At 38.6% G+C, this 15,720-nt stretch overlaps 1 protein-coding gene across 2 annotated transcripts; it reads left to right on the forward strand.

The window, feature by feature from the left end:
- The first annotated feature begins 4,128 nt into the window (after positions 1 to 4,128).
- Positions 4,129 to 15,720, forward strand: pyroxd1 (pyridine nucleotide-disulphide oxidoreductase domain 1). Of its 2 annotated transcripts, none has more exons than XM_085137991.1 (13): positions 4,129 to 4,456; positions 4,548 to 4,628; positions 4,947 to 5,066; positions 6,010 to 6,138; positions 6,561 to 6,634; positions 6,718 to 6,914; positions 7,007 to 7,104; positions 9,431 to 9,533; positions 9,631 to 9,746; positions 10,342 to 10,464; positions 13,023 to 13,160; positions 13,345 to 13,434; positions 15,447 to 15,720. In XM_085137991.1, exons 1-13 carry the CDS (start codon positions 4,379 to 4,381, stop codon positions 15,603 to 15,605), a joined length of 1,506 nt encoding a protein of 501 aa, XP_084994117.1. In that variant the 5' UTR covers positions 4,129 to 4,378; the 3' UTR covers positions 15,606 to 15,720. The 2 variants fall into 2 exon arrangements, with proteins under 2 accessions (XP_084994117.1, XP_084994118.1); XM_085137992.1 differs by having other exon boundaries at positions 9,634 to 9,746.

A 15,720-nucleotide genomic window follows, 5' to 3' on the forward strand; every position in this document is an offset into this window, starting at 1 on the left:
GGATGTTTTCTGTTTTTCAGACCATTCTCTACATAAATCCTAGAGATGGTTGTTTGGGACCATCCCAAAGATCAGCAGTTTCTGAAAAACTCAGACCAGCCTCTCCCGTCCCAACAACCATGCCACTCTCACAGTCGCTTTCATATTTATTCTGATGCTCAGTTTGAACTTCAGGAGAAGACTCAGTTGTTGCCATTTGATTTACTGATTAGATATTTGTGTTAAGGAACAGCTGAACAGGTGTAGCAGAGAAAGTGAGCAGTGAGTGCAGGTTTATAGTTTTTATATTGTACCTTACTTCAGTATGTAACCTTCAGTATGTAATATTGCACAATATATACTTCAGGTGACTAATGATTGATTGATTTATGCTACAGTGTAATCATCATCATCATCATCATCATCATGGCCCTCTTCATTAGGCCGGTTCTGCTTTCTTCACTTTCTCCTTTATAGTTTTCCACCTGCTGAGGGAATTAACTAAAGAATGATGTGACATTATAGATAGATAGATAGATAGATAGATAGATAGATAGACGGATAGATAGACGGATAGATAGACGGATAGATAGATAGATAGATGGATGGATGGATAGATAGATAGATAGATAGATCAAACTGTGTCTTTCTGTTTTGATGGAGTCATTTTTCTTTCTTTTCTTTTTAACTTAAGCTGTTTATTGATCAAACCTGACAATATTGGTACTTTTAATTTCATTTTGAAGTCTGCTTAGCTTTCACGTAATCTGTAAATAAATCTCCTCACTTCTTTTTTAAAAGTCCTGCTCTGGTGCCTTTCTCTCATGCAGATGTGAGGATACATGAATAGGTAAAGTTCCCCATTCTAAGCTAAGTAAAAGTCTAGTAATTGCCACAAATACTGTATTCCCATATAGTCATGTGTTGCCTTTCTGCAGAGGTTATTCAGGGTAATGAATATCAAGAGGCGACGTATGACGCACAGCATTAACCTCTGTTTGATTAGCAGCGACCCAATCATCTCAGACACTGACATCAACACTCCCATGCACGGTTAGCACCTGCATAAAAGGTTTTTCAAAAATAGAACAAGTGCCGGCTTTTGCTGATGAATCCAAAAACAATGCAGCCATTATCCCCCAAACACTCTGACGGTGAATGGGGATCATGTCAAGATCTGTCGATTGCCTCATGCAAAACCACAAATGGCACTGCAACTGCTATCTGCTGCGGGGTTGTTTATCACTGCGGTAATGACGGTTGATGAATGTTTTGATGGAATTTTAGATCTGATTCACGGCCTGGTGACCACATTGATCGGTGGCATTAAAGGTACAGTTGTGTTTCAATATAAACAAGAAGGTTGCTGTGCCACCAAAATTCAAAACAAAGGACTTTAACCTCCTCTCGCTACTAAATTGATTTACATGTCTTTTACAGTAATAAAGGGTCTCTGTAGTGACTAAAATTATTCATTTCTCTGATGCTGAAAGTGTTATTGTTATATATATATATTATATATGTGTTATATATGTATATATATGCCAAGAGAGCTTCACAAATTACAGCAAATATAACACATATGAATATCATAAGTAAAGAAAAGAGCAACAAGTTGCAATTCAACCAGATTCTTTGGTAGTCATCAACACACTCCTGGCATTATTCTGGCTGGATATTTGACTACTTTTCAGTTTCCAGGAAGTAACAGTTGGCAGCAATTCAACGAGACAAAGAATTAGACTAGACTGATGCTTTAAGTAGGCATGTGAGGTAATATGAGAAACTCCAGAGTGCACAGTTAAAAGCTAAACACAGTTAAAACTAAACAGCCATAGTAAGACAAGGGAGCTAAAATCCAATGCACACAAGAGAAGCTCTACCAAAAAATCCCCCAAAAACCAGGATGTATGACAAACAGCAAAACACCTACCACAGAGACTAAAATATGACAACATGATTGAGGGAATAAAGGTAAAATAAATGGAAAACTTGAAGCCTAAAATCTAACCTATGAAGAAACTCAAAAGATATTCTTCATAAGCCTGTCGTACAGGAAACCATTAATCCGAGTTATTATTGGTTTTTCACATACTGCTTTTGCATTTAAATGAGCAGCTTTTGGCTTAATTGGTGTTAAATAAATAATAGCATGGTCTAACAGGTCATGTTCTGTAGTTTCTCTGAGGTTGTAGTCTTCACATTTTTAAGATCTAATAAGGAATAGATTATTTCTCTTATGCCCTGAAACATAAACCATTAAAACTAAAGGACTGACTGTACATAATATAACCAGAAAGAATGTAAGCTTCATTAATATGTAATATAATGAAATAACGATGCAAATATTATTAATAATAATAACAATAAGAAGAATTATTGATGAACAACAATAAGACAGAGGGTCATTTTATCCAGAGACCAGGCGAGCTACACTTAAGGCCAGTGTAGCATCACTTCTCTTAATAATATCTGAATGTAATCCAAAATATTAATACAAGCTGGTTGTTTCGAGCTGTTTGAGCCTGTATATTATATATTATTTATTTGCAATCACAAAAAACTGGGTACAAAACTCAGTCTGTCTCCAAACAATGACCTCCACCCTGTGTCAGTACTATGGACAGATCTCTTCTGAACACAACAAACAGTGCTGTCCTTGGTTCTGAAATCTGAAACAATAACCTTTATTGTTGTTGATTTTAATTTTGTTATTGCTTCTTTGACTGTCTTTCTATTTACACAAAAAGATTAAACAGAGAGGTAAAAATATGGAAGCACTAACAATTAAACAGGGAAGTAAAATGTGTCCAATAGTACTGAGCAAAAATTTTGAGGCACCCCACATTTCTTTACATGTTGCACAGAAAATTAGAAACATTTATTGAAACATGTCCAAACATAAATGAAAATACAGTACATCCACTCTTGTTTTTAGGCCTGTCACTACTTCTTTTCTTTTCTTCCGTTTGCCCAGCTTTCCCCTCCCTTTAAGAGCATATCTCAGGACACCATGCTGAGATATGCACGTTTCTGTCTAAAAGCTAAAAAAAAAAGAAAAAAAAAAGGAATAAGTTTTTGAGACTAGCTGATAGCAACAGTGCTGCTGATACGAACTAGTTCTTTGTTGTTATGTGTAGACACAACACTGGTTCATTCCTCGTGTTAGGTGCCTTTTTATTTTACATTTGAATGATTCATTGTGGTGTGGTGCTTAACAAACAAACACATCTTCTGAAGACGGTCAGCTATGAGGACTGGAATGAAAATAAGTGAAAAAAAAAAAAAAACAATTTCCAAAGAAAAACTTCTGATGAACCATTACTCAAGACCACTAAAAAAAATTACAAGGAAGTATGGCAACATAGTAACAAAATTAAGATTGGCTCAAGAAATTTGCACATTACTGTATGTTCAAGACATTTTGTGATCCATAGCTAATTCGTATATAGCACACAAAACTTTAGGTAGTAAGCAGAAACTATGACTACAAGGCTACGATATTTCTAAATCTAACCCCCTGTTATTAGAAGACTGAAATTTAAATGATTAAATGTTTAATCTTTCCTGCTTCTTAGTCAACCATACCTTTGTTTAGGCACAAACATATATTTTCGTTCCTGGAAAATATTCATGGCTCTTTAGGAAGTAGATGTCACAAGCACAAGTCGATGAAATAAAACAAAGAAAAAAATATCTAAGTTCTAGATGTACGCGTTTCGAGGTTTTCCTGTAGCTTGCCGTCGCTACGCATAAACACGGAAGTTACAATACTGTGGCCGTGTTGCATTCGTAAACAACCGAAAAAATCGGAAGTCCTCATCTCCAACCCGGAGAAATGTCAAAATATGGTAAGATTACTTAACTGTGACGTCCACCTTACGTAAAATCCAAACAAAATAGCACCTTAAAAGTTAACCATACTTTCTCTTATCTATATCGATGTTAGCTGTCTAACAGTCCTTTAAATCTGTTAAATTAGAATCAAAGTTCATAAATTTCATAATATTTCACTGAACTTTTTCACTAATGGTTTTTAAGACAGTTGCTCACTTAACTCCAAGTGGATTCAGTTTCATATTTGTAAAATTTTAAGCGTGCGGAGGTCGTAAATGATGTCTTTTTAAGTTTAAAATTTCTAATTTCCGAGGCTTTTTAAACGCAGCATCAGTCTCGTGTGCTAAATCAACCTCGCTTCCTCGAGAATAACTTTAAAGTATTTTTGATATTTCAGCCCGACAGCCAGTTGGGCTTTCACGTTTCTAATGTGTGCAGACGTCTCCTCCTTATGGCGGAAAGTGTCCGAGAAATCTTTTGACTGTTAAAACAAATTTAGGCGTCTTCGGAATACTAAGAGTCTGGTTTTAGCTAGGTTCTGTTAGCTGATCATTTCAGAAGAATGGAAAATAAAAAAGAGAAAACGTTTCAGTTTGTGGTCGTGGGGGGTGGCATCGCTGGCGTGACATGTGTGGAGCAGGTGAAATGAGATGAATGGCATGTAAAAGTTTTGCTAGTACAATGCGTGTGCCATGTAGCTACTTAACGTACATGTTAATCTACATTGACAGCTGTCGTCCCAGATTCCGTCCGCTGACGTGGCTCTGATAACTGCAGGTCCCCACATCAAGGCAGTGACCAACTACAAGCAGGTCAGAGGGACATTGATGACGATGATGGTGGCGGTAGCTCAGTGAGAGCTTCATCTCTGACAGAGTTATGGATTTGTTGTCACAAACTCCCACGTTACAAATGCATGCGCTCATGTATTTTAAGTCATCAACTGTACTAAAAAAGAAATAATCAGTATTTCATTATGATGATTCACATACAAGCTGCCTTTAAAAACATAATATGATCCTCATGGACACACTGTATTTTACTGTTCGGGTTTGACAATCAACAGGCCATCTTATCACTTCTCTGAATGGCTTTTAATGCTGTAATTTTCCACTGTCCTCCTTTCAAAGGTTTCCAGGACACTGGAAGAGTTTGACGTGGAGGAGCAACCATCTAGTGTTCTGGAAGAAAAATTCCCCAACCTTACTATCATCCATTCTGCTGTTAAATCACTCCACACAAAGTCACATGTAAGGTCACTGTTTGGCCGCATGTAGGATGCATATGTGACAGCAAAGCCCACACATGTTGTTTACTTACTGTAATTATAGCAGAGTGCAAGCACTTTACTGTTAACTGTGTACTATTGCCACCTTGTGGACATATGGTGGGCAGGTTCCGTGGAACAAGAATGAGATTATTGTTGCACTACAATAGTGAATTTCACTATAATGAACGGTGCCTCCTTTAGCTTATCCATTACGCTGCATCATTCTGTAGGAAAACAGAGGAGACGGTACATCCTCATGAAAATAAATGATCAACATAACAGCCAAGAGACTGCGTTTTATATCATAACTTGTAAATATGCAAGCAATTTTTTAAATGCGGTAATTGAAATATAAATGTTACGCAATGTTGTTATAGTTTGCCTGATATGAAAGTTTGCTGCTTTCCTTGAAGCACTTTGTTACGAGTTTAGTGACATGTCTCGTAATCAAAGATAATGAGCCAAATCAAAGCTCAAAGTGAAGTGAAGGTTGTCGTGCAGGTCAGTCTGTACTGGTTGTGCCTTCATTTTAGACGTCAGCTTTTAGGATTATCAATAATTAATTTGACTCGAGAGGTGCTGAGAGCTGTAATAAAGGTGAGTGTAGCAGATCTTCAGCTGGAAAAGAAAACTGTGTTATGGCCTGCATAACACAACACAAAAAGAACATGGGGTGAAGGATTAAGGATGAGATTTTTTTTTACATTGCAACCCCTTCTCGGGTTTGCGTCTCCTCCTGGATCCTAAATTAAGATCTTTTGTGTGTTAGGCAAATGTGTTAAATGCTTACAAGGCTAGGAGGATTAAAAGACGACCTTTATGTTTAAATCACACCTTTTTTCAAGAAACTGAGGATGTGCGAGACAACAGTTAAAGCTCACAATTGATTGCCATTTCCCTTGTAATGCTCCTCTCTTCGTCAGTGTGTGGAAACTGCAGGTGGCCGGGTTTTTGGTTACAAGAAGCTCTGTATCTGCAGCGGTGCCAGACCCAAGCTGCTAACCCAGGACAACCCTTACGTGCTGGGGATACGGGACACAGATAGTGCTCAGGTACAAGCCAAATCTTCTGGATGTTTGTGTAGCTAGTAGCATGTGGGTCTGAGGAAACTAACCTCATAAGACTTTCATAGTAACACCAAACAGTTTGTCCAAAGAAAGCAGCTTGACTGCTTGTCCTTGTATTTTAATCCCTCTTCTCTGGTCTTCATTAAGGTGACATTACTTAACTGGATGTGGCATTAGTGACTAATTACCAGTCTACTAACCCTTTGAGCTTCTGTACAACTAAACAGTGTTTGAATTTCAGCTATTACAGTTTCTGTAAGATCTTATTGGTTTCACTGACCCAAAAAAGGGTGTTTGTGTATTTTCTACATCTGCATTAATTACACATAATCTGTCTGTAAATGATTGTGTTTTATTAATAACCTTTAAACATAGATGAGTCACTAGTTCTCTTTGTTCTTTTAAAGGAGTTTCAGAAGAGGTTATCCAAAGCTAAGAGGATTGTTATTGTTGGGAATGGAGGAATTGCCTTGGAATTAGCGTAAGTCTGCTGTAGCCAGAACGCCATTTGAGCCCACAGTTATTCATGCTTTACTGAGTACTTGTGGACTTTGTGATCTTTAGGTATGAGGTGGAAGGCTGTGAGGTGATCTGGGCGGTAAAGGACAAGGCCATAGGAAACACATTCTTTGACGCAGGAGCAGCACAATTCCTCATCCCATCGCTCGAGGCCGACAAACCCCAGGCAGCTGCCCCCTGTAAGAGGCCTCGCTTCACTACAGAGGAAGCAGCTCCCGGAGGCTCACACATCTTCACAGCAGGTTCTTTCTTTTCCTTCCTGTTCTACACTTCGGCTCTTCTCTCCTTTAGTACAGAAAAAAAGTATATAAAGCAAATGTTTGTCTTCTCTCAGATAGAAGCTCACAAGCGTACGGTCATGGTCCTACGGATTCTGGAAGTGCCCTGGGTCCTGACTGGCATGAAGGAATGGCTCTTCGAGGAGCACAGGAGGTAAGATCCTGTATGCGTGTTTGAGGTCTGTGGGGAGTAAAAAAAAAAAGGCTAATGTTCTGTTTGAACAAGGTCCTAAAATGTCTTACACGTTCTGTTTCTGTGGTAGTTGAATTTTTAGAATGTGTTTTTAACTTAAAAACAGCACAGTTAATTTGGGAAATTAGTTTTGTGATCTTTATCTAAATGCATGTCACTTCCTCTGTGTTGTTCCGCCTTTCTGAGATACCTATTATTATATTTTACAGTGCAGTTAAATGGGTTTACACCCAAACGCCCATTAACTTAATAGCGTAGCTGCAGGTACCTTCTGTTGGTTCATTATCAGATTCATAGTATCAGAATCCCTCTTGAACCTTATCTTGCTACTCAACAGCTATAATGGAAAAACATTTTTTCATTGAACTGCATGTGTAGAAAGTCAAATGGGATTAAACAAGGATTTAAACATTTTGCTAACATTGCAAATAAGGTTTAAAAAGCTTTTTCACCCAGGTTATACTTCTTTTCCAGTCATACTGACCACTCAGTTTTAACTGTGCATTCATAATGTGCTTTATTCTAAAAGCTTTATCTGACTGTCGCATCCTGTTTAAAATCTTCAGTTAACCAATCATGTAAATCTTTTGACTCCTCCAACAGTCAAAAGGCTCATAGACAACATGCAAATTCTACACACAGGCTCAGTGCTAACCACTATGAGATGTTACAGAACTCTTCCCATACATTTCTATTCAGGTTTGTTTCATTGCCGTGTCTCCTCATTATACAGTCACAGTCAAAAGGAAGTAAGATTTTACATATCAGGTCACAAAATTGCGTAAATACAGACCTAAAAGCCGAGACCTACAAACTGCCAAAACCCCTGCTTTTAGAAAGGTGCTCACACTTGCTGATGATGAGTTAATCATCTGCATTTGATCAGCAGCACCTGACTGCTGCTTACCCTCTTAAGTCATACGGAAGCAGTAAGCAGTGGTGCTCCACACACTAGTTTTGTGTTTCGTGTGATCGTGTATTTAACTAATTCTAAGATCTGCTCAGATGATTTTTAATCTGTCTTGATATGTCGAACCTTAAACCTAAAAGAGGGTTTCTTTGTACTGTGAGGTTGTTTGTGTCAAGGTTCAGACATGGCAAAAATGCAAAAATGCAGTGAGAGAAATGGGGAAGTGGTTATTTCCACTTCAGCACACAAAAATAACGTAGGCTGTAGTGGTGAGGCAGCACAGAATTACTGCTAACCACGTTCACAACTACACGAAATGCTGAAGCGTGCCGTAGCGGACACACAGGACAGATAGTGGACAATCTAAAGGTTTAACAGTATTTGGTTCTAAAATTGCTTTTTGCTTCTTTTTAACATTGTTTTACTAACCAATTCAACTAGAGGTGGGAATCACCATACATCCCACGATACGATATTATTGCAATTTTTAAAAATATTTTGTGATATTCAGATTCTGTACATAAAGGTAAACTTTATCAATATTCATTTTATCTAATATCAAAGTCTCACACTCAGTCTTTCTCTCATTTCAGTTTTATTGTTGACAAACTGAACGGTTTGTATTACAGTCTAGTCCAACTTAACTGAACGCAACCATCTGGTACAATTATAGCTATTCTGAACTATGCAGTTTATGAAAACTATGCAGCCCATTCAGCAATTGAAGAATTTGAAAGTAAATTAAAACAAAATATAATTTTACATTAAATAAAAAAGTTTTAAACTTAATTAAAATAAAACATGTCTTAAATTAAAATAAGTAAACTGTCATGTTTATTGCTGCCATAAAAAGTTAAACACATTTGGACAGTGAAGGAATGTCAGGATTCTTGCTCAGAAAAAGGATCAACATGCTCTGAAGTCAGAGCACAAAAACCTTTTTTGTAACAAAATATCGATTTCTGCTGTCCCTGTATCGATACATTATTAGCAAACAAAATATCACGATACTACACAGTATCGATTTTTTCCCTCACCCCTAATTTCAACCTGGTTGCAATAACACTAGCCTCATAAGGCCAAAATTAATGGTTGTAGCTTATGTAAAAACTAAAAAAAATCTTTGGATTACTAGACTCAGTGAGTCCCCTTGGTTAGCAACACAACAATAATTTGTCTGACCATCAGTCACAAATCCACACTTACTTTACTGGCAGGGATTAAATATCAAATAATGTGTTGTATGGCTCGCTGCACTGTTTAATGGTAGGAGACACATTTAGTAGTTTATAAAAGCCTGAGTGTAGCACACAGTTTATCCTGTCATACTGTCCTCCTGTTCTGACGAATCCCCTCACACTGCTGGCATTTGCTCAGGTGTCCCACAGAGTTTCAGTGGAGTACCAGTGTGAGGTGGAAAAGATCTTCACCTGTGAGGAGCTTCATAAATCCCCAGAGCAAACACTAAGAACTGAGTGTGGTGAGGATTAAATCTACTGCTCTGTGTTTTTCTCTAACCCTGCTCCTTTCTTGCTCGCTTTTTTGTTTGTTTTTTTACACTCTGCCCTTTGTCTCAGTAGGAGACTGGCCAGTTTACGTCCGGCTGACTAATGCCCAGACATTTGGCTGCGATTTTGTTGTCAGCGCCACAGGTGTCGTTCCAAACACTGAGCCCTTTCTCCAAGGCAACACGGTAAGAAAACTCATCCATATGCAAAGTGGAAATTCCTAGTGACTCTGCCAGAGCTTTCGGGCTTTGGGAACGTTGTTGTTTTGCATTATTATTAAATGCATTCGTGCCATTTGTCATTCATTGTACGGCCGTGCGTCTGGCCAGTACCGTGTTAGATTTTACCAAAAGTTGTTGAGCTGCACACAGTTTCATGACTGTATCTGCTATGCTACATTAAATACTCATGTTGCCACATAAAGTGCCTTTTCCCTCTTGATTCCCAAGTGTTTTCAGCCTCACTAATAGTGCACACTCTACCTCTTCTCGTGTCTGCTCACTTCGATGTAATGTTCAGTGTTTTGCAAGGCAAATTGCATGAGACCTACTTGTACGGCTTATCTGTTTTTGTAAGTGGAAATGTGGTTTTAATGCCTCTAGATGTCAGTAAAGCAGAGGTGAGCTTTTTCATTACTCTGGTTTTTCAGCCTGTGTAAAGTGCCGCTGCATCAAAGTTAGTGTAAAGTCTACAGCAACCACTCTGATTTACTTATATGTACTACATCTTCCTTTGTTTTGTTTTTTTATTACTGGTGCTGATCATTTCTCTGTGTGAAAGTTTGTGGTTGCAGACGATGGCGGCCTACAAGTAGATGATCACATGATGACATCCGAGGCAGATGTGTACGCTGCAGGTGACGTGTGCACTGCGTGCTGGGAGCAGAGCCCTCTGTGGCAGCAGGTAAAAAAAACAGTCAGTTAATCTAGAGTGCAGCATTTTTGTCCTTTAAACATTACGTACTGCTCATGTCGTTTAAATAATCCAGTGTAAAAATTAGAAAAAGTAGCGTACCACGTGTTTCCTGATTTTTGACTTAAAACAAAATTATAATGCCAAGCAACTGTTTCTGTTTTAAGTAGCTTCTATATGTGGAAAACAATTAAAAGTTAGATAATTAGATGTATTAGCTTATGCCATGGCAAAGCATCCATCTGTCCATCCGCAAGTCATAGGAATTGCTACTTCTGGACACAATGAGCAGCTAATCATCTTAATTGTGCTCAAGGTCAAGATTGAGATCTTATGGGTTATTTTACAGGCACAGTTTTCACAACACTCACTACTCCTTCTAGACAATTGGAGAGATTTTAGTGAAACAAGATTAGTTTGTCCCAGATATGACTGTTTGCAAGGCTTCTTTATATTCAATTCAATTTTATTTATATAGCACCAAATCACAACAAAAGTCGCCTTAAGGCGCTTCATAGGTACAGAGAAAAACCCAACAATCATATGACCCCTTATGAGCAAGCACTTTGGCGACAGTGGGAAGGAAAAACTCCCTTTTAACAGGAAGAAACCTCCGGCAGAACGAGGCTCAGGGAGGGGCGGGGCCATCTGCTGCGACCGGTTGGGGTGAGAGAAGGAAGACAGGATAAAGACATGCTGTGGAAGAGAGACAGAGGTTAATAACAGATATGGTTCAATGCAGAGAGGTCTGTTAATACATAGTGAGTGAGAAAGGTGACTGGAAAGGAAAAACTCAATGCATCATGGGAATCCCCGGCAGCCTACGTCTATTGCAGCATAACTAAGGGAGGATTCAGGGTCACCTGGTCCAGCCCTAACTATATGCTTTAGCAAAACGGAAAGTTTTAAGTCACATCTTCAAAGTAGAGATAGTGTCTGTCTCCCGAATCCAAACTGGAAGCTGGTTCCACAGAAGAGGGGCCTGAAAACTGAAGGCTCTCCCTCCCATTCTACTTTTAAATACTCTAGGAACAACAAGTAGGCCTGCAGAGCGAGAGCGAAGTGCTCTAATAGGGTGATATGGTACTACAAGGTCATTAAGATAAGATGGGGCCTGATTATTTAAGACCTTGTATGTGAGGAGCAGGATTTTGAATTCAATTCTGGATTTAACAGGAAGCCAATGAAGGGAAGCCAAAACAGGAGAAATCTGCTCTCTCTTTCTAGTCCCTGTCAGGACTCTTACTGCAGCATTTTGGATTAGCTGAAGGCTTTTCAGCGAGTTTATAGGACTTCCTGATAATAATGAATTACAGTCGTCCAGCCTGGAAGTAATAAATGCATGAACTAGTTTTTCAGCGTCACTCTGAGACAGGATATTTCTAATTTTAGAGATGTTGCGCAAATGGAAGAACGCAGTCTTACATATTTGTTTAATATGTGCGTTGAAGGACATGTCCTGGTCAAAAATGACTCCACGGTTCCTCGCAGCTTTACTGGAGGCCAAGGTAATGCCATCCAGAGTAAGAATCTGGTTAGATACCATATTTCTAAGCTTTTCAGCGCCGAGTACAATGACCTCAGTTTTATCTGAATTAAGAAGCAGAAAGTTAGCGGCCATCCAGGTCTTTATGTCTTTAAGACATTCCTGCAGTTTAACTAGTGTGTGTTATCTGGCTTCATAGATAGATAGAGCTGAGTGTCATCAGCATAGCAGTGAAAATTTATGCTATGTCTTCTAATGATGCTGCCTAAGGGAAGCATGTATAATGTAAACAGAATTGGTCCTAGCACTGAACCCTGTGGAACTCCATAATTAACCTCAGTGTGTGAAGAGGACTCTCCATTTACATGTACAAATTGGAGTCTGTTAGATAGATATGATGCAATATCCCCGTGCATTTGAATTCTCAGTAGTTTGTGCAATACAACAAAACTTTTCCATTTCTTTCTGTGAAACAAGCTGTGAAACTGTGATAGATGTGGGTTTTAATCGACACTGAAAGGTGTCAGTTTAGACCCAGCGTGCCAGCAGTAATTCAGTTCGCTGACTTAACGACAAGTTTAACGACAAATGGTTTGAGAAAGCACACACTTGAACAGGCTTACAAATCTAACTGCACTGCATGGTGAAGGTGTTTCAAACTTTAAACAAATGAGATTAGGAGAGATTATTTAAGAAAATAATTATATCTGGATTTTATTTTTTAAATTAAGAAGCATTTGTCAGTATTTTTAAACTCATTACTTTACTTTGGAAATTTTTTTCTCCTTTTTTCCCCTCACGGTGTATTTTACTTTGTTAGTTTAATCTTAGAAAATGTTTAATTCTGCTTTTTTATGGCTGTAGTCATCCTGTAAAACATGATCGCATACATACACATACACATAAAGATTTTTTGCTAAAAAGAAAAGTAGGCTGTAACGTTTCATACACAATGTTACGTAAAGACACTTTGCACAGTGTTAGAAAAGTGTGGAGAGCAGCTGTCATATTTGCACTGTAATGCATATTTGAATGCAACACTGTGTATGTGTTGTGTGTACAGATGCGTTTATGGACGCAAGCTCGTCAGATGGGTTGGTATGCAGGCCGTTGCATGGCAGCACACATCCTGTCAGAACCAGTGGAGCTGGACTTCTGCTTTGAACTCTTCTCACATATTACTAAATTCTTCAACTACAAGGTAAGAGATGTTTTACTAAAGTGCAGCAAAGTTATTTAAATGATAACTAATAGGTTAAACATCAACTATGCAAAGTGGACAGGTTTTCATTCTTTTCAAGGTGATTTCACAGGGCCGCATGGTTTTAGCCTCAAGGTTGATTCACAGTGCTTTTTAAAAAACATGTCTCCTGATTATTCCACAGGTGGTCCTACTGGGAAAGTTTAATGGTCAAGGGCTTGGGCCAGACCATGAGCTGCTGGTACGCTGCACTAAAGGCCAGGAGTATGTCAAGGTGAAACTGCAGGCATAAACAATGTGATGACAGTAAATGGTAAAAGGACTGGTACTTACAGTGCTGTGAAAATGTATTTGCCCCCTTTCTGAATTTTTACTTATTTATTTTGACATATTTATCAAACTTACATGTTTCAGATCATCACACAAATTATATCAGACAAATATAACCCGACACAGTGATCGTCAGTCTTCTGGTGGGGGACGAGTCAGGCCATGGGCAGGCTGTAGATGATTTTGTGGATTGGTGTGATGAGTCCTTCCTTTCACTTAATGTGTCATAAATTAAAGACATGATTATTGATTTTAGGAAGTCCTCTTATAGCTCATCATCTACTATCATTAAAACTGCTGATATTGGGATCGTTGAGAGTTATAAATATCTAGGTGTGGTACTTGACCATAAACTGTGTTTTGAATCTCATGCTGATGCCACTCGTTTTAGAGTACCTCTGAGGAAGACCAAAAGACGCAAGGCTTCTTTTATCCCTACTGCATCTTGTCTCCTAAGTCAGCGGTCCCCAACCTTTTTTGCGCCACGGACCGGTTTATGCCCGACAATATTTTCACGGACCGGCCTTTAAGGTGTCGTGGATAAATACAACAAAATAAAACTAGTACCGGTACCGAAAAAAAGAAAATTTATTCATAACACACGTGAAAAGACCCAGGAAAACCGAGTAAACGATAAAAACGATAACAAAATAACGCTGAAAACCGATAAAAACCCTGAAAACTATACATTTCACACCTGAGCCTCAACTCTCGCGGCCCGGTACCAAACGACTCACGGACCGGTACCGGTCCGAGGCCCAGGGGTTGGGGACCGCTGTCCTAAATGGCATATAACCGTCCTGGGATTTTCTATTACTATTATTGTCATTTTATATTATGTTTTGTTTACTTTATCCTGCTGCTAAACTAATTTCCCTTTTGGGACAATAAAGAATTTGAATTGAAATGAATGTATTAATGGCTATCCCTGCCATTATCTCACTGGAGTGGAGTCCTAAACCCTTAGAAAATAAAACCTTGCATTATTGCCCTTCCCAAACTGACAGATGTTAATGACTTTCTCTCATCTGTTCTTGAGTTTTTTAGATTGTGACATGCTGTGTTGTTTTTGAGAACTTCAGCCTACATCACTATGGCAAACAACATCTTGTTTCAACAGGTCTGGCAGTAAACAAACATGGGTGTAGCTTGTGAAAGTTAACTCAGCTTTTGAAAACTATGTCATATAACAAGGGTGGGACAAAAGCATTTTTCACACAGGGCCGGGTAGCTTTGGATAGCTTCATAGTCATCATTTAAAAGCTGCATTTTGTATAAACCATCTACAAATGGAGTTCCAAGGCAAATACTGCTGTCGAAAAAGGCTCATCTCACATTTTCCAAAAAACATCTTGATGATTCCCAAAACTTTTGGGAAAATATTCTGTGGAATGGAGAGACAAAAGTTTAACTTTTTGGAAGGCTTGACTCCCGTTCCATCTGGCGTACAGCTAATACAGCATTTGATAAAGAGACAATGATACCTCCAGTCAAACATGGTGGTGGTAGTGTGATGGTCGAAGGACTGCTTTGCTGCTTTAGGACGACTTGCTGTAATTGATGGAAACATGAAAATCCTGAAGCTCAAGCACACTTTGGTTATGCAGCAGGTCAATTATCCAAAACACCAGCATGTCAGCTTAGAGCTTAGAGAGAAAAACAAAATAGAGGTTTTGGAGTGGCCTTGTCAAAATCCAAGCTTGTATCAGACTGACGACCTTAGCACAGTGCTGAAGGGAGGGCTTTAAAGTTGCCTGTACTGAAGTGTGCATGCACATGCAGAAATACTTTTTCACAGCATTGTAACTTCTTCAGTCTTCAAAATTAAAATCACCAAAGGCTAATCTGGAACCCAGAAATCAATGGGAGCTGTCAGGGTGTCTTTGTCTTTTGTATACAGTCTCTGGCTAATATCAATATTTTGTCCATCTCATTGCAATTAAATGTTTGTTCCAGGTTGTTCTCAGTGGAGGGAGGATGGTGGGAGCAGTGCTTATTGGAGAAACAGACCTGGAAGAAACATTTGAAAACCTGATACTCAACCAGATGGATCTGACGCCATATGGAGAAGAATTGCTTAACCCTGACATCGACATAGAAGACTACTTCGACTGAGCTCTGCTGGAGAGTTTGAACAATGGCAATTAGCTGTGTGAAAGAAAGATTATGTTTGCAATAGTAAATGAAATTATTTATTTTTGCTTTAAATAAAAAATAATTCTAAACCACA

The sequence above is a fragment of the Neolamprologus multifasciatus genome, chromosome 17 (assembly GCF_963576455.1).
Source record: "Neolamprologus multifasciatus chromosome 17, fNeoMul1.2, whole genome shotgun sequence".
NCBI lineage: Eukaryota > Metazoa > Chordata > Actinopteri > Cichliformes > Cichlidae > Neolamprologus > Neolamprologus multifasciatus.